General features: G+C 42.2%; 1 protein-coding gene across 11 annotated transcripts in view; it reads left to right on the forward strand.

Annotated features, from left to right (window-relative positions):
* Positions 1–22097, forward strand: part of PLCB1 (phospholipase C beta 1) — a 689597-nt gene that overhangs the window by 547804 nt on the left and 119696 nt on the right. For all 11 annotated transcript variants that reach the window (XR_009762119.1, XR_009762120.1, XM_061622530.1 and 8 more), the window contains 3 exons: positions 7402–7534; positions 18548–18601; positions 21489–21708. Coding sequence is in view for 9 of the 11 variants with exons in the window: in XM_061622530.1 (XP_061478514.1) it covers positions 7402–7534; positions 18548–18601; positions 21489–21708 (407 nt within the window). In the remaining 2 variants the exon portion in view is untranslated. The remainder of the gene's footprint in view (positions 1–7401; positions 7535–18547; positions 18602–21488; positions 21709–22097) is intronic.

Genomic DNA, 22097 nt, shown 5'->3' on the forward strand with positions numbered 1-22097 from the left:
TGATCCATTTGTATGTTATAACCAAAATTTTTTGCCCATTTTACCATAAACTCTTTTACTTGTTCTTCCATTTCCATTTTTAACAAAAGTTTATACATTTTCACAATTATACATTCATCATTTGTACACAGACATATTTCAAAATCAGATTTACTTATTTCAAAACCATACATTTTCTTATCCATTTTATATCTTTCCAACAATTGTAAATACGCAAACCATTGAGAACTATATCCTTCCTTTATTAGTTGTTCTCTCTGTTTCATTATATATTCTCCATGTACATTTTCTAATAGTTCTTGATAAGTTAACCATTTCTCTTTTCCGGCCATTTCTCTTCTATAGAACGCTTCTTGACTTGAGACACATAATGGTATTTTGGAACAAAACCTTGGTTTATATCTATTCCATATTTTCAACAAAGGACGTCTTATAAAATGATTATTAAAGTCTACATTTACTTTTACTTTGTCATACCATAGATATCCATGCCATCCCCACTTCAGGTTGTGGCCCTCCAAATCCAATAGTCTTTTATTCCTCAGTAAAATCCATTCTTTTATCCAGACCAAACAACAAGCAGCAAAATAAAGTCTCAGATTTGGTAGTCCCAATCCTCCTCTTTCTTTGGAATCTTGTAATAGTTTAAATTTAACTCTTGGTTTTTTTCCCTGCCATACAAATTTAGAAATATCTTTTTGCCATTGTTTAAAAGGTAAATCAGAGGATATTACAGGTATTGTTTGAAACAAAAACATCATTCTCGGTAATACATTCATTTTTATCACAGATATTCTACCCATTAATGACAACTGTAGTTTATCCCATCTTGACATATCTTTCTTAATCTCTGTCCATAATTTTTCATAATTATTATGAAACAACTTTGAATGTTTATTTGTCATAATAATACCTAGATATTTCAACTTTTTCTCTATTGTGAAATCTGTCTTGTCCATTAACTCTTTTTGTTCCCTTAGAGATAAATTTTTCACCAACATCTTTGTTTTTTGATTATTAATCTTAAATCCTGCTAACGGTCCAAATTCTTTTAATTTATCCATCAATACATTAATTCCTTCCAAAGGATTTTCTAATACAATCATCAAATCATCAGCAAATGCTCTCAATTTATATACTTCTTTTTTTATCTTTAATCCCGAAATCCTTTTATCTTGCCTTATATCTCTAAGCAGCACTTCTGAGACCAAGATAAATAAAAGGGGAGATAACAGACATCCCTGTCTTGTACCCTTTTGTATTTCACATGAATCCGTTAAGCCCCCGTTGACAATTATCTGTGCCTTCTGAGATGTATAAATCGATCTAATCCATTTAATAAAATTATCTCCAAAATCCATTTGCTCCAGAACCTTAAACATAAATTTCCAATTCAAATTATCAAATGCTTTCTCAGCATCTAAAAAGATCAAAGCTGCTTGTTTATCATTTCGTTGTTCTAAATATTCCAACACATTCAAAACATTCCTGACGTTATCACGTAGTTGTCTTTTAGGTAAGAAACCCGATTGATCTTCCTGGATAAATTGTTGCAATATTATTTTCATTCTTTCTGCCAAAATCATTGTAAATATTTTATAATCATTATTCAATAAAGATATCGGCCGATAATTTTTTGTTTTAGTTAGGTCCTGCTCCTCTTTAGGTATTAATGTTATATTAGCATTTTTCCAACTATCAGGAATCTTCCCCTCTTGCAAAATAGAATTCATTGTATACTGTAAAGGTAATTTATTTATTTATTTATTTATTTAAGCTTATATACCGCCTGACTAGCAACAGCTCTCTGGGCGGTGAACATTAAAAATACAATAAAAATAACACAAAACTGTACACAAAACTGTACAGTCTAAAATCAAAATATAATAATTTACAATTAACAGGAATTAAAATGCCTCAGAGAAGAGAAAGGTTTTAACCTGGCGCCGAAAAGATGATAGTGTCGGCGCCAGGCGCACCTCCTCGGGAAAACCATTCCATAGTTCGGGGGCCACCACTGAGAAGGCCCTAGATCTTGTCACCACTCTCTGGGCTTCCCTATGAGTCGGAACCCGGAGGAGGGCCTTCGTAGTAGACCGTAGTGTACGGGCCGGTTCATATCGGGAGAGGCGTTCCGACAGATATCGTGGTCCCGCGCCGTATAAGGCTTTATAGGTAAGTACCAACACTTTGAATCTGGCCCAGAAGCATATTGGAAGCCAGTGCAAACGGGCTAGCACAGGTGTTATATGCTCAGACTGCTTAGTTCTTGTTAGCAGTCTGGCTGCCGCATTTTGCACTAGCTGTAGCTTCCGAATCGTCTTCAAAGGTAGCCCTACGTAAAGCGCATTGCAGTAGTCCAGACGCGAGGTTACCATAGCATGTACCACTGATGAGAGGTCCTCCTTACTCAGATAGGGACGTAGCTGGGCTACCAACCGAAGTTGGTAGAACGCATTCCGGGCCACCGAGGCTACATGAGCCTCAAGTGTGAGGGAAGAGTCTAAGATGACTCCCAGACTACGCACCTGTTCCTTTAGGGGGAGTGTAACCCCATCCAGGACAGGGTATATATCCACCATCCGATCAGAGAAACCATCCACCAACAGCATCTCAGTCTTGTCAGGATTGAGTCTCAGTTTGTTAGTTCTCATCCAGTCCATTGTCGCAGCCAGGCAACGGTTCAGCATGTCGACTGCCTCACCTGAAGAAGATGTAAAGGAGAAGTAGAGCTGCGTGTCATCAGCATACTGATGACAACGCACTCCAAAACTCCTGATGACCGCCCCCAGCAGCTTCATATAAATGTTAAAAAGCATGGGAGACAGAACCGAACCCTGCGGGACCCCACATTGGAGAACCCACGGTGTCGAGCAATGTTCCCCAAGCACTATCTTCTGGAGACGACCCGTTAAGTAGGAGCGGAACCACTGCCAAGCAGTGCCTCCAACTCCCAATTCCGCAAGCCTCTCCAGAAGGATACCATGGTCAATGGTATCAAAAGCCGCTGAGAGGTCAAGGAGAATCAACAGAGTTACACTCCCTCTGTCTCTCTCCCGACATAGGTCATCAAACAGGGCGACCAAGGCAGTCTCAGTGCCAAAACCAGGCCTGAACCCCGATTGAAATGGATCTAGATAATCGGTTTCATCCAATAGCGCCTGGAGCTGGTCAGCAACCACACGTTCCAGGATCTTGCCCAGGAACGGAACATTGGCTACTGGTCTGTAGCTGCTGACATCCTCAGGGTCCAAGGAAGGTTTTTTCAGGAGTGGTCTCACTGCCGCCTCTTTCAGACAGCCAGGGACCACTCCCTCTCGTAAAGAGGCATTAATCACTTCCTTGGCCCAGCCAACTGTTCCTTCCTTGCTAGTTTTAATTAGCCAAGAGGGCAAGGATCCAGTACCGAAGTGGTCGCACGAACCTGTCCAAGCACCTTGTCCACGTCCTCGAGCTGAACCAACTGAAACTCAGGTAACAAGAGTTCCTGCTCTAAACATTTGTAGTACACTGCTGATAACCCATCCGGTCCTGGCGCCTTTCCTAATTTAATTTTACTTATAGCTTCAGATATCTCTCTTGGCGTGATAGGGCCATTAATGGCTTGTCTCTGAAAATCTGTAATTTTAGGCAAATTCTGTTTAGATATGTACTCTTCTATTTTTTCAGAGGGAATTTCCTGACACTTGTATAAAGTTGAATAATACTGATGAAAAACCTTTTGAATTTTTGCGTTATCCGTCAACATCTCATCTCCTTCTTGTATCTTTAAAATAAGATTTTTTTGTCGTTCTTTTCTTAATTTATATGCTAACCATTTCCCTGGTTTATTTGCAAATTCAAAAGTCCTTTGTTTAGCAAAATTTATTTTCCTTTCAATTTCTCTCACTGTCAGCATTGATACTGATTCTGTAACATTTTAATTTGATTTACAATAAAAACTTTAGTTGGATTCTTTTTCAATTCTTCCCTTTTTGTTTTATTTCTTCCAAGATTAATTGCATTTTCTGTTGTTTCTTCTTTTTTAATTCAGAGTTGCATTTAATAAAATATCCCCTCATGAATGCTTTACTTGTATCCCAAACAATATTTTCATCTGTTCCTTTATGTAAATTATGTTCAAAAAACTCTTTTAATTTCTTCTTACATTCTTGTACTACTTTATCATTCTGTAATAAAGATTCATTTCGTCTCCATCTAAATCCAAGATTTTTCTTTTTAAAAGTTAATATCACAGGATTATGATCAGAGAAAGTTTTTGGTAATATGTCCATCTTGGAGATGTCTTTCACTAGATTTTTAGACATCCAAATCATGTCAATCCTCGAGAATGCTTTGTGTCTTTCTGAAAAATAAGTGAATTCCTTTGCGTTATCATTTATGTATCTCCAGGTATCCACCAATTCTAAATTTTCCATCAACTCAAAGCAAATCTTCGGTAATTTACCCTGTGTCTCTTTAATGTTTTTCTCAGAAAGTCTGTCAATTTGTGGTGAGATTACTCCATTCCAATCACCCATAACACACCAGTGATCATATGAGAAATCTAACAATTTTTCCATAAGTCCCGTGTAAAACCTTGTTTTATCTTCATTGGGGGCATAGATACCCACTATCAAAATTTTTATCCCCTGTAAGGTAATTTCAACCCCCACAAATCTGCCACTATCATCCGATAATATCAATTTAGGAGACAATTGTGGGTTAATATAGAGAACAACACCATTTATTTTTTTCAATCCAGCCGAAATAAATTCTTCACCCAAATTTTTACAAATCAAATATTTGGAATCTTTCTTCTTGATGTGAGTTTCTTGTAAACAAATTTTATCCAATTTTAATTTTTTCAAATAGTGAAACATTTTCTTTCTCTTCTGCGGAGTTTTGAATGTGATGTCCAACTGGCTCAGCAGACAACAGGTGATTCCGGGAGAGTGGAAACTTCACCTGGCTGTGCTCAACCTTCTTCAGCATTGGTTCAGCAACCTGTTGGTGGATGTCTTCACTTCAAGTCATAACTGCCAGCTGGCCCGGTACTTCTTGAGGTATCTGGAGACAACTGCTGAATCTGTAAATGTGCTGCTGACACCTTGGCTGGACGGTCTTCTGTACGCCTTCCCTCCGATCCTTGTACTGGACAGAATGCTGAGAAAACTTCGATGCGAAAGGGCTCAACTGGTCCTGCTAGCCCTGTGCTGGCCTCAGTTCTCAGACCTGGTCTCACTATAAATAACAGACCCTTGGAGGCTGCCAAACAGACCAGACCTTCTGTCACAGGGACCAATCTGGCACCCGGATCCCAGCTGGCTGAGTCTGACGGCTTGGCATTTGAACTGAGGCAGTTGATTTGCACAGGCCTATCACAGGAGGTTGTTGATACAATTCTGGCGTCTAGAAGGCTGTCGACGAATCGCATCTACCAGAGTACTTGGTCTGCCTTTTCCAAACGGTGTGTGTCCCATGACTATCAACCCTCTCAAGCCACTTCACAGCAAGTGTTGCAGTTTCTGCATAGAGGTCTGAAGATGGGTCTAAAAGCTAACACCTTGCATCATCAGGCCCCTTTCTGGTTCTATTAGGAATGAATGTGCTTTTTGTGTTATTTGGGGCAGTGTCCCTATTTTCCTTGCTGGTAGGCCTGTTGGCCCTTTTGTACCTTTTCAGATATCTCACTTTGGCCTTGTTGCAAATAAACTGGAGTGGAAGGGGCACGGATGCCCCAGGTCTTGACTTCAGTACATTCTTGCCTTTGAATGCTAGATGGCTCTATAGCCCATGTGATGGTATGATACCTGGGAAAACCATCCTTCAGGTGAGACCAATGGTCCATTCTGTCCTTTGTAATCCTGATGTATGGATGTGAAAGTTGGACAGTGAAAAAAGTGGATAAGAGAAAAATCAACTCATTTGAAATGTGGTGTTGGAGGAGAGCTTTGTGCATACCATGGACTGCAAAAAAGACAAATAATTGGGTGTTTGATGGATGGATTGCATAAAGAGATGGACTGATTCGATAATGGAAATCACAGACCTGAACTTACAAGATCTGAACAGGGTGGTTCACGACAGGTGCTATTGGAGGTCACTGATTCATACTGTCGCCATAAGTCATAACTGACTTGAAGGTACATAACAACAACAAAGCAGCTTGCAAAGATAAGCAAGTATAGGGAGCAAGCATAAACAAACAATCACCTTCTTTCCACTCACTGCATACCAGAGATGGGTAAGGGATACAACATCCAGAATCTGGTCACATTATGTGGCATCTGAAGTGTTAAATCAGTGTAGTGAAAATCCATTTTTAGTGTGCCATGTTCATAGGTGGAAATATTGAGCCAGTTTTCAGAATAACATCTTCATGCCATAATGTTTTAAATTGTGCCCCTATTGCTGAATCCACACTATATTTTGAAATGGTGAAGTGTTTAGGGGAGAGAATCCCTCACCCCCTCCCAATCACTGTATTACCGATGAAGAGTGAAAATGAAAGCTGCCTGAGAAAGTAATCCAGTGTGGTACCATGGCAACAGGTCCTTCCTACATACATTTTCGCATCGCAAGAAGATGAACCGCCTAACCGTGCTCTGACATTGTGTGCCTTCCTCCCGGTTCCATTCATGTAATGAGAATCTCCAATGTATATTGATGAATATGACCACTAATAAAGCAATTGTAAGATGTTTTGTGTGTAATAAAAAAGAATGAGCTCTAAACGTGGGCACTGAGTGCTGGTGAGAAAGGAAGGGTTGTGGGGAATGCTTAAACAGGTTGAGCATTACAGACACATTCATCTGAGCATGCAGCAAGGATGGAGGTACTGTTTACATAAGCTTATCTGTTGAATATAATTATGGGTGAGCTGCCCTGGCAACAATTCATGTGTCTTGGGGGTGGATTAGTAATTAGATGTCTGGGATATAAACCTGGGGAGAAAAGAGCAGTAATTCTTTTTCATGTTTGGTTCATTGGTGACTAGTGTATTCTACTGTTAGATTATAGTTGTATCTGCATAGTTATATATTATAAGACAGTAGTATACTGAGTCCTATCTGCATAAATTGTATTTTCTGGATTTGTTGAACGTCATAATCTTGTACTGGAGTAGGGGACAGGAATTTAAAATAGGAATGTAAAATGTATAAAGTTATTCAAGAAAGATCTAGACATTCCAATAAAGATCTGTATTGTAGTATTCCTCTGTTAGGGCTAATTAATCATGTGATTATGGGTAGATAAACATGATTTATCATTTGGATACATTTAAGTGGCTCTGTGTGTACATCATTGGAAGTAGAATCCATCATCATTTGCTGAGTAGCCTCATCTCAGAAGTATAGTGTGTCTCCTATATATCGCTTGCCTCTTTGCATATTTATGGAAAGTGTTTTGCATTGTCAGGCAGACCAGGGAGATGTCCCTTCAGAAGCTAACAATGAACCTAACCCTGCACCAGCTGAAAATGGAGTAAACCACACCGCTTCCCTCACTCCTAAACCATCCACTCAGGTTGTTCCTAGCCAACCAGCACCAGGTAAGAACTAGACTGTATTGTGTCATTTCTATATTGTCTTTCTATGGGGAAAATAATGCAGCTGAATAAACTTCTTTATACTTTGTTATAAGTGCACAAAAACTATTTGGATAGACAGGAATTAGACCAGCCCTCTTCCCCCCTTTTTGATATATATAAAACACATCAATATATTTGTATTTGTTTCTTTCTGAAAGGCTATGTGAGTAGCAAAATGCCTCTTCTTTGTTACCCTCCATATACAAAAACTGCTGCCCAGCAGCTCTATTGCAAATAGTGGATGGGCTGGTAAATGCAGGCTATCTATACCTATAGGTTATTATGCTCCAAGTGAGTGTAGCAAGTTGGGTTGCATCCCATGGAGCCTGGACCATTAAGGCGAATGGGGCACTGCCCCACCAACCTCAGTCGGCCCTCAGCCAGCCTCCCACCAACTTGTCTTCTTACTTATAAGCAGCCCAAAGGGTAGGGATGGAAAGGTATGTCAATTTCAGCTCGCTCCATTTCTCATTTTTCCAGTATTTAATTCAGTTCTTCACATTTCTGCAGTAATTTGCCGTGTTTAAAAAACAAAAAATCCTCATGAAAATTTTTCAGCGTTTTACTGTGAATTCCTCCTGACAGAATCATAAAATAGTAGAGTTGGTAGGGGCCTATAAAGCCATGGTGTCCAACCCCCTGCTCAATGCAGGAATCCAAATTCAAGTGTACTTGACAAGCAGCTGCCTCTTGAATGCCTCCAGTGTTGGAGAGCCGACCACCTCCCTAAGTAATTGGTTCTATTGTCATACCACTCTAACAGTTAGAAGGTTTTTCCTGATGTTTAGCCGAAATCTGGCTTCCTTTAACTTCAACCCATTATTCCGGGTCATGTGCTCTGGGACGATTGAGAAGAGATCCCAGCCCTCCTCTATGTGACAACCTTTCATGTACTTGAAGAGTGCTATCATATCTCCCCTCAGTCTTCTCTTCTCCAGGCTTAAACATGTCCAGTTCTTTCAGTCTCTCCTCACAGGGCCTTGCTTTCAGTCATCTGATCATCCTCGTTACTCTTTTCCATACATAGATAGCTGCCTTACACTGAACCAGACCCACTGGTCCATTTAGCTCAGCATTGTCTACACTGACTGACAGCAGCTCTCCTGTCCTACCTGGAGATGCTGGGGATTGAACTTGGGACTTTCTGCACGCAGAGCAGATGCTCTACCACTGAGCTGTGGCCCTTCCCTCTTGTCCTGTTCATTTCGCTCACTTCTACCATATTGCCAGTCAATAGATTTTGTACTCAGAAATTTGCAGGCAACCATTTTCAAATTGAACGTCTGCCCAAATTGGCTAGTAAAAGACAAATGACAGAAGCTTAGTTCTTGGCAGAGTGGAATCCTGAATAGGATGAAGGACAGTAAATAAATATTGAAAATAATTAAATAAATGAAGTGTCTCAAGAACAACAAAACACCTGGGGGCACTGAACTGTGAAGCCTTGCAGCTCCTGCTTAAGGAACTGGATCCAGTTGTTGATAATCCAGCTGGCTTTTTGCATCTCCATCCTTTGCTTTTGCAGAGAAGACTAGCTATGAGTAAGGAATGGCCAGGCTCCATTCTTTTGAGTTTTGGCAAGAGAGGAATGCGGAAAGCAGAATGGTTTGCACAATTCACAAGGAGAAGGTAATAATAAAAATATACCCAGTGAAAGATCAGAACCCGTTACTCTCCAGATGTTGACTAGAGTAACCCTCACACCTGAAGAATGTGAGAGGGATGTATTTGTATTACCATCCCTTTACTGGATCAGAGAACTTCTGTACTGCGAGGCAGATGTGAGGCAGACACACCACTAAACACCTGCATCATAACAAATTTTATTTGCTTGTAGCCATAGGCCATTGCAACAAACTGTGAACACTGTGACAATAAAATACATTTATATCCAATAAAAACAGATACAACAATCCAAAATCTAATGCGAATGTGAGTTGACATAATTTGCTCTGATCTTTTTGGCGGCAAGGGCAAAATTTGCCACCGCCAATGTCACCGTATTTTGTTTATCCGCCAATAAATCAACTATTAAAATATCGATGGGAATCCCTACCCTAGAGCTAATCAAGGGTTCTAAGAATTTTTGTCTTGGGTCATTATACAGTGGGCACATTAACATGTAGTGAACGAGGTCCTCTACGGCCTTGTTTCCACAGACACAGTAACGCTCCGCTCTCAGCGTTCCCTTGTATCTACCCTCCAGAAAGGCTGTGACCATCGTCTGGAATCTTATCCCGGTGAAGGCTCTACGTACAGGAGCGCTAGTTAAATTAGTGAAGTATGATGGGATGGCATGATTTACTTTTACAAGGGGGAACCACTGTGAAAAGGGCGATGCCACTATGGAAGCCCTATCTTGATCTGCGTCAAAGTTCAGAATCCAGTTACGGAGCTCCAATGGGGAAAAGGATATAAGATCACCAGGGGAGAGATTATAAAAATCTATTACAGCTCTAGTGGCTTGAGCCCAGCCTCCTTTCAGTAATTGTTCTTGCCAACAGAGTTTAGCGATGGAAGTCTCGTCTGCCATTGAGATCTTCTTCCAGAACCTTAGCACAGCCAGATCTATTTTGGCTGTCAGAGATGGAAGGCCTAGTTCGGTCCTTACATGAGCAGATGGGGTTCCCAGAGGGAGCCCCAAAATCTGTCTCATGAAGGAATTTTGAAGGGTCTCAAGACTGGCTTTAAGTGAGTGGCCCCAGAGTTCTGCCCCATAAAGTAATTTTGGTAGGGCTTTGGCAGTAAAAATTTTCAACATAGGTAAAATCAGCTGACCCCCACGGGAGTAAAAAAACCATTTCATTTGTCCTAAAACTCTTGCACCTGCAAGTTTGGTGTCTTCGAGGTGGAGTTTCCATGAGAGTTTGGAGTTAAAAGTTAAACCGAGATATTTAAAGGACTGCACTTGTTCTATGGGTTTCTCATTCAAAGTCCAGTTTGTTTTGGCCTTACTATGTTTCCCGGAAACCATAATTTTAGATTTTGTATGGTTGACCTGCAAATGCTGGGCATGACAATAATCCCCTAGGCAGATTAGCATTCTTTTTAGGCTGATTTTGTTTAAAGAAAAGAGGGCTAAATCATCTGCATATAATAAAGCTGGTATTTTTTTGGAACCCACGGGGGGGGGGGAATCTATTTGAAGTCATTGCAGGGATGATGTCATTTATAAAATAGTTAAAAAGAAAGGGGGCCAGTATACATCCCTGCTTGACCCCTTTTGAAGCAGGAATTTCACGGGAGAGAGCACCATTCCGACCAAGACAGACACGTAGGAAATTTGAATGATGAAGAGATTTAATTAACCATAAAAGCCTTTTATCTATATTAGTTTTATCCAATTTATTCCATAACAACTCTCTATCCACCGAGTCGAAAGCTGCAGCAAAATCTATGAACGGAACATATAAGGATGAGCTCGGCCCTTTTAAGGATTTAGATATTAAATGATGTAAAATGTAGGCTTGGTCCATTGTACTCTTGCCCTTTCTGAATCCCGCCTGTTCCTGATGAATAATCGAATGGTTAGTGTCCCAATCCATAAGTTTATTCAACAGGAAGCGCCCATATAATTTGGCGGTGATATCAAGGAGGCTAATAGGCCTATAATTACAGGGGTCTGAAGGGTCCCCTTTGTTAAAAATAGGCACTATTATACTAGTACGCCATCCCAGGGGAACGGCACCTGTGGTATTAATATGTGTAAAGAGAATAGCAAGAAGTGGGGCCCACCATGAGATTTCTGCATCATATGATTCAGGATCAAAGCTGAATGAGGACATAGCTGAAATAAAGGTTCTTGTGACCGTGGGTAAATGGAACACTTCCTGGTGTTGATTCCAACCTCCAATAGTGGGGGTAGCAGATTTAGCATCCTCCTGGAAGTACTGCTTGCACCTAGGACACCTGGTTGTGACAAGGGCCAGGAGCCCTTTTCTCCAAGTCAGTCTTGTGAGAATGATGGTAGGGGTAGAATACATGTTCTGCATGCAGAAAGTCCCAGCTTCAGTCTGGTAAGGAATGTCAGGGAGCTGGGCTGAGAAACAGCTCTCTCTCAGTCTTTGGAGAGCTGCTGCCAGATGGAGTAAACCAATCATGTTGGACGAAGACCATAAAAAGAGTCTGATGGATCAGGCCAGTGGCCCATCTAGTCCAGCATCTGGTCCTCACAGTGGCCAACCAGATGCCCATGGGAAGCTGACAAGCAGGACCTGAGAGCAAGAGCACTCTCCCCTCCTGCTGTTTCTAGCAACTGGTATTTGGAAGCATACCGCCTCCGAATATGGAGGGAGAGCATAGCCATCATGGCTAGTAACCATTGATAGCTGTATCCTCCATGACCCTGTCTAATCCTCTTTTAAAGCCATCTGAGTTGGTGGCCATCACTGCCTCTTGTGGGAGTGAATTCCATAGGACTTCCTTTTGTCGGTCCTGAATCTTTCAACATTCAGCTTCATCGGATGTCCTGGAGTTCTAGTGTTATGAGAGAAGGAGAAATACTTTTCGCTATCCACATTCTGTATGCCATGCATAATGTTATACAGTTCTTTCGTTTTACCTCTTACTCACTTGTTCTCTAAACTAAAAAGCCCCAAATGCTGTAAACTTGCCTCATAGTGGAGTCGGTCCACGCCCTTGGTCATTTTGGTTGCCCTTTTCCGAACCTTTTCCAACTCTACAATATCCTTCTTGAGGTGAGGCAACCAAAACTATACGCAGTATTCCAAATGCGGCCACACCACAGATTTGTATATTGGCACTATGATATTGGCAGTTTTATTTTCAGTACCTTTCCTAATGATCCTTAGCATGGAGTTTGCTTTTTCACAAAAGCTGCCACACACTGGGTCAACATCTTCATACAGCTACCCACTATGACCCTAAGGTCTCATTCCTGGTCAGTCACCACCAGTTCAGAACCCATGAGAGTAAATTAAGATTTTTTGCTCCAGTATGTATCACTTTGGACTTTTTACATTGAATTGCATTTGCCATTTTTCCACCCATTCACTCAGTTTGGAGAGGTCTTTTTGGAACTCTTTGCAATCCCTTTTTGTTTTAACAACCCTAAACAATTTAGTATCATCAGCAAACTGCACTGCTTCACCCCTAATTCTAGATCGTTTATGAACAAGCTAAAAAGCACAGGCCCCAATATAGATCCTTAGGAGGCTCCGCAGACTACAAGTCCCATCATCCCTGACCACTGGCCATGATGGCTGGGGCTGATGAGAGTTGCAGTTAACAACATTGGGGGGCACCACGTTGGATATCCCTAGAATACACAATACTGGGCTGGAGTTTTCATCCCCAAACAATGGCTCTTTAGTGGCTCCGGTTCCTTAGAGAAATACCTGAGGCAGCAGAGGACAGTCATCCCATATTTGAAAAAGCTTGCCTGAGAAGAAGTGAGACAATGGGAATTGGCTTTCTTAACATTTTGTTAAACAAGTACAGGCTGCAAAGGGCACCTTTCATCTGACAGTGGTTGCAATCTGTAGGCATGAAGTCCAGTGTCTTTCTTTCCTTCAGGCAGAGAGCATCAGCAGGAGGCCATAGTGGCCAATCTCTCTCCTTCAGGCAGGCAGCATCAACGTGAGATCACAATAACCAGTCTCTTTCCCTCAGGCAGGCAGCATCAGCCTGAGGCCCAATGACTAGTTTCTCTCTCTCAGGCAGGCAGCATCAGCATGAGGCCACAATGGCCAGTCTCTCTGTCTCCCACAGAAGCAGGCAGCAGGAACAGCTGATATGGACAAAATTTGCATTACTTTCACTCCCACCAAGACAGACAGGAACAGGAGCATTTGGACAGTTTCTTTCTCATTGAGATGAGCAGCAGTAGTATGTGGGAACAGTGGCCCCACATGGGGGCAGAAAAGCAGAAAGCAAAGGAGAAGAGATCTGGCAGTCAGGCAACCCATCTGTTACCGGTCTACTCGCAGTGAGTACCCAAGAATGGGCTGATGCCAGAAGAGGTGGAGCCAATGGGAGGCAGTCCTGGGCACTTTGGCAGCACCCCAGATTTAACAGGGTTTGCACAGTGTGCTAGAACCTGGGCAGTCTGAAAGCTGAACTGACAGGGTGCAGGCAGGCTGAAGAACGGCAGTTACTGGCATGGCACCACAAGTACAGAGGAATTTCACTTTTCACATGTGGAGCAGACTAGGGTGAACGACTGGGGAATCTGAATGTGGTTGAGGAATGACTACCTGCATAACTCTTCTGTAAGCAAAGAGCTAGTGTCTGCTTTTTTCCTTTCTTCCTTCCTAGTCCCTTTTTCTTTTGTATTGTGCCTTTTAGATTGTCAGCCTGAGGGCAGGGACTGTCATATTTCTGATTTCTGAAGAGTAGGGTAAAATTGATTTAAAGAAAGCAATAAATAAATAAGGGAGGGAGACTAAATGACAGCAAGTGAAAAGCAGAGCAGTAGCAATGGGCAAAGGCAGGCATTGCCTGCCCCCCCGCTACAGCAGGACTTCAGCCCCCAAGAGACCCAAGGGAGGCTGGTGGGCACAGAAGCAGTAGAATATGAGAATTGAGGGAGGTTATCAAGGGGCAGCCAGCATTTGGGAAGAGAAAGTGGGAGCAGGAATACTCACCATGGATTTGGTAGCATGCCACTCGCTCCAAATCACAGGGCAGCTCAGGGATCCCCAAACGGTCATAGGTTAACCTTTGGAAGCACCAGCTGCTAGGCAAAGGAAAGTATTACAAAGGACATAGGTTTTTATGTTGTTGATTAGTGAAAGGGCGGTATATAAATACTTTTACTAGGAAATGAACAGGAAACAGATTGCCATTTCAGTCCCTTCCAGTTGTTGTTGGACTATAATTCCATTCATCCTTGATCATTGGCCATGTTGGCTGGAGCTAGGGATGGGATCCTTTGGCTGGTGCCAGTTCAAAAGCATTCCATCAACCTAATAGGCTGGCGTCATTTTGAGTTCATTCTATATCCCCTACCGCTGCTTTTACTGATCCACAGTATTTTTCTGCTCAGAAAAACTATCGATATTCATATCAATATTTTAAAGGAAATATTGATATTTTGAAGGAAATATTTTAAAAGGAAATATTGATAAATTATCATTCTTACAAATGATGTTTTAGTGTTGTTTTTTTTAAAAAGTCTGTTTTCAAAAATAGCAGTGGAAATTCACTACATTAAAATCCAATCCTCAGTGAATGAGAATAAGCGAATTAATGGAAAATTTGGCACCAAATCTGAATTGGGTGGAATTCTAGCACATCCCTAGCTGGGGCTGATGGAAGTTGTAGTCCAACAACATCTGGAGAGATTTGTGTTGGTTACCTCGAGGCAATACATACTGTACAAACAAACAGACTGGGATGGAGGAGATTAAATTGAAATGTTAAAAATTGCAATAAAAACAAACCACCTCGGTAAAACTAAGGAGGAAGGAATGAAACACAACGTCTAAAAAGGAGTGGGCTTGGCTTTGGAATGAGAGTTTGGCTTGTGAAGCAAACACTGGAAAAACAAATCTGCTAGGCGCTATTATCAGCTGACAGCAGAGCTTGGAAAAGTTACTTTTTAAAACTACAACTCCCATCAGCCCCAGCCAGCCATGGCCACTGGATTGGGCTGATGGGAGTTGTAGTTCAAAAAAGTAACTTTTCCAAGCTCTGGCTGACAGGAGCTCAAAGCAAAAGTCCCCTTTATTAACAAGCGCTCTGTTTTGAGTGTTGCAAAGTCGTAGCAAAGAAAAGCCTGCAACAGGGTTTATCTGTGTGTCACTGTGCTACCTAATGCCATTTGGTCAGCTGGGATGCCCATCATAAGGATTCTTGCTCTCCTCTTGATTCCTCTCTCCTCCTCCTCTTCCTCCCCTCTTGTTTAAATTGCTAAATAATTTTGTATCTTTGCTTCATGAGAAGCAGCTGAGAGCCATTAGGGATTGGGGAAGAATTCATTTGGTCCAGTTTTTCTCAGCAGATCGACCTGATTTGATGTTCCTGAACTCTTTTTGGATTGGAACACCACTATCAGTCAGTTTTTCCAGATTTGCAATGCAGTGTGCACAAAAAGTTAAATTTAGTTTGTTTTCTTTACAGTTTTAGTTTAGAGTTACCAGATCTCCAGTTTTCAGCCGGAGTCTCCAGCTTCAGGGGTGTTTTCTGGCTCCCCTGCCAGACCACACCCCCTGTCCCTGGATCTCCGGTTTTTCCTGTGGTGTGGCATGGCCACCCAGCAGGGCTGGCCACAGGGTGGGAGATCCCAAGCCACCCACCATTCCCCCACTCTACTTACTTTTCTCTTTGCTGTTTTTTGCAGCACGCACAGGTTTGCCATCAATCACAATGGCGGCAGAGGTTTCCCTAAGGGGCTGAAGCCTCTGCCATCATCTTGGTTGATGGCATGCATGTGTGCTACACGCTCATATTGCTGCCATCAACCAAGATGGCGGCAGAGGATTCAGCCCCTTAGGGAAGCCTCGGCTGCCATCTTAATTGATGGCAAACCTGCGCACGCTGCAAAAAACAGCAGAGAGAAAGGTAGATGAAGCAAGAGAATGGTGAACAGCTCTGAGGCTTCTGCCCTGCTATCCTGCTGCGGATTGTGGAAGGGGAGCGCAGGGGCCCCGCAGCTGGTCAGCCACTGTGAGAAGAGGGTGTGCTGGACTGGATGAGCCCACGTTGCCCTGATCCAGCACTGCAGGGCTCTTCTTAGGTTCTTAACCCACCATCCTCCATGAGTACTAGAGAGCCACCCTTGATCCCTGGTGCTGCTCCCTCCCCAGGACTGATAGGGTGCTGCCTGGATTAACCACCCTCTAATAGTGTCCCGCCCCGCCTTCCCAAAAAACAAAACTGAACCAAACCTTCCTCGCAAACTTGGGTCAATGCAGGTGGGCACCCCCTCATGCCACACCTTCTTGCAGGTTAACTTCAGTTTGGGCTCCTGCCAAAAGAGCCCCCCTTCCCACAGTTTCCCTTCTCCCTCAAACATGCCTTGAGCCACCCCTGGCATCCTCTCCCCCCTCCGGAACTCCCCACACTCCCTGGGGAAGGACTGTGGTTGAGTGGGCAGAGCACCTGCTTCGCATGTAGAAGGTCCCAGGTTCATCTCCAGGTGGGGCTTGGGAAGACTCCCTGCCTGAAAAGCAGGAGAGCTGCTGCCAGTCAATGTAGGCAGTACAGAGATAGATGTACCCAATGGTTTGACTTGGTGGCAGGCAGCTCCCTATGCCCCCCCTTCATTGACTGCACCTCATACACCGAGGCTCAGGTACATGGCCCCTCCTTTTGCCTTAAGATGCCGCTGGGGATGTGCACACACCATGCACTAATTAATGCATGGCGTATCTATAATTATTATAGGTTTGTAGACTCTGTGGAACAACTGCCCTGGTGTGCTTTTCGGTGCTAGACTAGAAGAGATGTGTTCCATACTTGGGTTTAGGCCTCTAGTGCTTGGAGCACTCCAGGACAACACATTTTAAAATAAGAAGCATGTGTGGGAGAGTGAATAAACCTAGAAAATGTAAAAAGTGGAGGGATTTTTAAATGAGACTAACTAGTGCTTCCAGCTTAAGGAAAATATATTTCAGAAGTTCTGTAATTAATCTATAATATATCGTTTATAAAATGTAAAATTTTATAGGAGAGCTTTAGATTTTAACATCACAGGATTTAGAAAAATGTTATTGGCTTAAGCAGAGGGTAATGGGAATGTACAACGTGGTGTGTATAGTGGAAGAACTATTTCTCCTAAGGATTATCACAGTTACCTAAAATAATTGCAGTACTTTGATCTTCATCAAATCTGAGCTTCTAGGTATTTGTGCAAGAGATTGGATTTATTATCTGGATAGACCATATTTCATGCTCCTGTATTCCTCTAAGATGCAATGAGTGATTTAAATAATTCATTAATTTATATTATTTGGTGGAGCTAGTGTTAATGTTCATTTATTATTATTATTATTATTGTTGTTGTTGTTGTTGTTGTTGTTATTATTATATCCCGCCCTTCCTCCCAGCAGGAGCCCAGGGCAGCAAGTAAACAGGACAGATCTGTCCTTGAGAGAACCTTTCTCTCTCTCTCTCTCTCCACACACACCTCCCAATATCCCTAGGTGTCCATCTCTTAAAGTTTGCAATGAATTTACTGGGTTCTTGCACAGAAGTCGAGAGAAGGTGTTCTGGACAGGAAAGGCATTTTTTTTTTGAATGGTATGCTCCAAGCAACTGTGGTTGATACTTAATGTATCATGCTTTATGACATCACTAGGGCCCGCCCCGTGACATCACTAGGGCCTGCCCCATGACATCTCAGGTTTTGGGATGCTTCCGACCTGGCAACCCTATTTTAGTTAATGCAAGTAAGTTGTAATGATCATATTAACTATAATCTCAGGGCATGGGCAAAAGAGGAGGAAATGTGTGAAATAGGCAATGGCATCAAAAGCAAAACAAAAAACAAACGAAGGACCAAGAAAGAATGGCCTGTAGCCACTTGGAGGGCTGCCACCACTGAGAAGGCTCCCAAAGAACATTTTGTCTCCCCCACTCTGTTCATCTGAACTGGAAAATATCCCCCATCTCTGCTGTCTGTGAATGAGATGGTGAGAATGGAGGCATGGCATCTAACCTTTATAGATAAATCAATTATAACTTTTAGAACAAAACTAGATGTCCTGCTGAGTTATGCCCTAACTAATCAAACAAATTTCAGTACTTTTTTGTTACAAGAAGGCATTGACAGTCTGCCTGAATTAGGATAATATGATAACATAGTTTAAAGCAGGTGTGGGGCCTTCCAGGTGTTGCTGAACTACAACTCTCATCTGCTCCAGGAAGCATAGCCAATGGCCAGGGATGATAGGAGTTGTACTTCAGCAACATCTGGAGGGCCACATGTTCCCCAAAACTTGTACCTATAGCTTGATGCTATGTGTTGGTTATTTCCAAAGAACTAAAATTATTGATGGTGTTTACATCTAGGTTCCGTAAAAGTGCCAGCAAAAACAGAAGATCTTATTCAGAGTGTCCTGACAGGTAAGAAACATGTAGATGTTATACAACAGCATATCTTGAATGTGTGTGTGTGTGTGTGTGTGTGTGTGTGTGTGTGTGTGTGTGTGAGAGAGAGAGAGAGAGAGAGAGAGAGTGAGAGAGAGAGAGAGAGAGAGATGCAATCTATATGTATATATTGTTTAATTCTCCATAGCCTCTAAGCCAGCGATTCCCAACGTGGGTGGTAGCGCCCCCCTGGGGGGCACTACAGCCTTTCAGGGGGGTGTTGGCATCACTACAAACTTTAGGGGGGCGTTTGGGTTCATTAGGGGGGCATTGACATTTGGCGGTCTGAAGTTGAAGTATTTAAGTTTGCCGTCCACAGATAGAGTAGAAAGAAGGGCGGAAGCACAGCGTCATTCTTTGCCCCACACTAACCTACCACAGCTAAAGTACTGAAACATAAGGAGGATGTAGCCAAGCCAAGCCAGGCTTACTTAACTGTACCTGAAGTCACATGTATGCTACTTGAGAGTAAAGCGGGTTATTTTGCCAGTAACATCAATGGTGGCTATAGATATGTTTGGGGGAATGGAGGCAAGGTTTGCCTGCGGGAGTTCTTGAGCTGTAGGGGAAATGCCCCATGATCTGCTTATATCCCCAGAGACAAAAGAAGGGAGACTGTAGGCTCGGTCTGGTAAGTAACCTACAGATTTCTTTGGGCAGGGTGGAAAAAATGAGGGGGTTCTATTATTACCTTACGGTGTTGATTTTGCCCTGTTCTTTGAGGTAGGTTTCTCTCCTATGTTCCGATTCGCCCTAATTTAAGTATCCTCGTACCCTCACTCCTTCTATGAGGATTTAATGAGAAGCCAGGATGAGAAGGCATTTCAAAGCTGAGAAAGCTGTGTTCTTTGGAGGGTCGGGGTGAGGAGGAGAAGTATGTTTATTTATCTGCTTTGCAGCTGTTTTCAAAATGTCTTGCCTTCTCAAGACATGTAAGCTGGAGGCTAGAACTACAGAGCTGTGAACTCATCAACATATGAGGGGGTCTGAGTCAGATGGCAAGACCCTGTAGGAGCGACATGCGCCTTTGCAGTAGGAAGATTTTGCGGTATGCAGTCTCTTGCTGCTGCAGACGCTTGCAAATCTTGCAACTCGCGCACCTCCCTTTGCCTTCCTCCCAGGCTTGGTAGCACTAAGTCTAAGAAGTCTCTGACTGACAAGGCGTTGTTTGCCCAGGCTGTTGTAATTCTGTCTGTATCATTGTGCTGTGTTTGTGGCAGTGAAGAGACACAGCGCTCGCTTTGCTTGTGTTAGCAGGTCTTTCCTTGCCCCCGCGTGGATTTTTCTTCCCGGTAAAGGCCTTATATGTGTTCAGGTGTCTCTAGGTCAGCGATTCCCAACGCTGAATAGCAGCCAGTGTCATAAGTGTGGACTTAATTAGTTTTTGCTTATGTTTTTAGGATTTGTGAAATAAGAAACAACTCCTATATCTGCAATTTGTTTCTTGCGTGTATTCTATGGATATTTTAAGGGAAGAATAGGAAGCATTGGCATATACTTAATCTGAGGGGGGCGTTGGGCACAAAAAGATTTTGCAAAGGGGCGTTGGGTCAAAAAAGGTTGGGTAATGCTGCTCTAAGCAGTTTACCTAGAATACTAAATGTTTATTAAAAAATACTGATAAAATCTAACATTAAAAGCAAATTAACCTAAAATTTTTCAAAATAAAAGTAAAATCAGGAGTTATTAAAAATATACATAATATAAAACTACAAGTTAAAAATTACATGTTTTTAACATATTTAGACATATATAAATGACTATATGATTTTCCTTTTTTCATGGAGAATGGGTCTGTGTTTCAACATCTTCCATGCCAAGCTGCCCCCATTGCTGCAGCCGCAAAGGGAAGTGCCAAGCAATGCCTATTCTGTGTTTGTAAGGAGTTGTGCCTTTAGTGTGGCAACGCCTGTGCTTTGGAACCCCCTGCCTATTGGATTATTTTAGACTAGGGGTTTCCAAATTGTAGTCTGTAGACTACCAGGAGTCTGCAAGCTTCATTCAGGTGGTCCGTGGCGTTTCAGTGCAGATGTTTGAATTATATGGAATTCAAACGGTAATACAATATAATACAATACAAGATATAAGAAATAAGAAAAAAAGCAATAAAAATATAATTAAAATCATACAGCATCTAGCACAGTGCACTGCATTTACTACAACAGGTAGAAAAAATGATCCATCAAGACCCTCAGAAGTTTCATGTGGTCCATGGGGGGGAAAGTTGGGGAACCACTGTTTTAGACGCTTACTGAAGATGTTTCTGTTTCAGCAGGCCTAACCAGACACATGATTTGGTTACATGTTGTATTGTTTTGTTGGTTTTAGATGTTTTTAACAGTTTTTAAAAGTTTTAAATGCTTTTTTTTTTTAACTGTATTTTTATTGCAGATGTGCTTGCCACCTTGGTCTCCTTTGAGAGGAAGGGCAGGATATAAATTTAATAAATAAGTAAAGTAATGTGTGAACTGGGGCAATTGCCCTGCCACCCATTCATGCAGATGCCCTACTCACATGGGGGGGCTGGAGTATGTGAGGAGAGCCTTCCTGGGATTGTGGATTGGTGTGGACTCAGTGGCTCAGCATATGAGCCATTACTTCCTTCACATGACTGCTCCATATGGGGAGAGTTTTAAACACGGTTCAGTTGCTTACATTTGCCTTAAACTATGGGAAGATGTCTTAATTGCTGCTTATCTACAAATATTGCTATGGGTCATAGTGAAGAACATGGACATGATGCATAAGAGAGGTACTTTTAAGCCCATCATGTCTGTGGTTAAGGCCTATTGATAAAACTACATGTCCTGTGAATAGATAATGTCAAATAGTGGCAATGAAACATTTCCTCTCATTATTGCAGAAGTTGAAGCACAAACTATTGAGGAATTAAAGCAACAGAAAGCATTTGTGAAACTTCAGAAGAAGCACTACAAAGAAATGAAGGACCTTGTGAAGAGGCACCACAAAAAAACCACTGATCTCATAAAAGAACACACAACGAAGTATAATGAAATCCAGAACGACTACCTGCGACGGAGGGCTGTCTTGGAGAAAACAGCTAAAAGAGACAATAAGAAAAAGTATGTTGTATGTAGAGTTTGCCGTTTTTATTGGAATACTATAGTAATTTCAGTAGGCCAAACCAAAAGGCAGATGCCACTCCTGGTTAGGTGTCAAGTATCTTTCCAAGTTCCTGTCATGGAAAGATAGCTCATGTCGGGGGACAGGGACAGTTAAGAATGTGGGCAAAGTACTTGGTTGAGTTCATTGAGTCTATATTCGTGCTTGTCCCTTGCCCTTCTTGGCTTATAACATCTAGCAGAGAGAAGATGGCTGGCTGGGCCACGAAATTATAAATTTCTCAACATAAGAGGGAGGAGGCAGTGGTTTGACTGCTCCTGAATGAACTATCCTTGGACCCTGAAGACTTAAACAACTATATCCTGATGACAAATCTCTCCTTTCTGGG

The sequence above is a fragment of the Rhineura floridana genome, chromosome 4 (genome assembly GCF_030035675.1).
Source record: "Rhineura floridana isolate rRhiFlo1 chromosome 4, rRhiFlo1.hap2, whole genome shotgun sequence".
In the NCBI taxonomy this organism is placed as follows: Eukaryota; Metazoa; Chordata; class Lepidosauria; order Squamata; family Rhineuridae; genus Rhineura; species Rhineura floridana.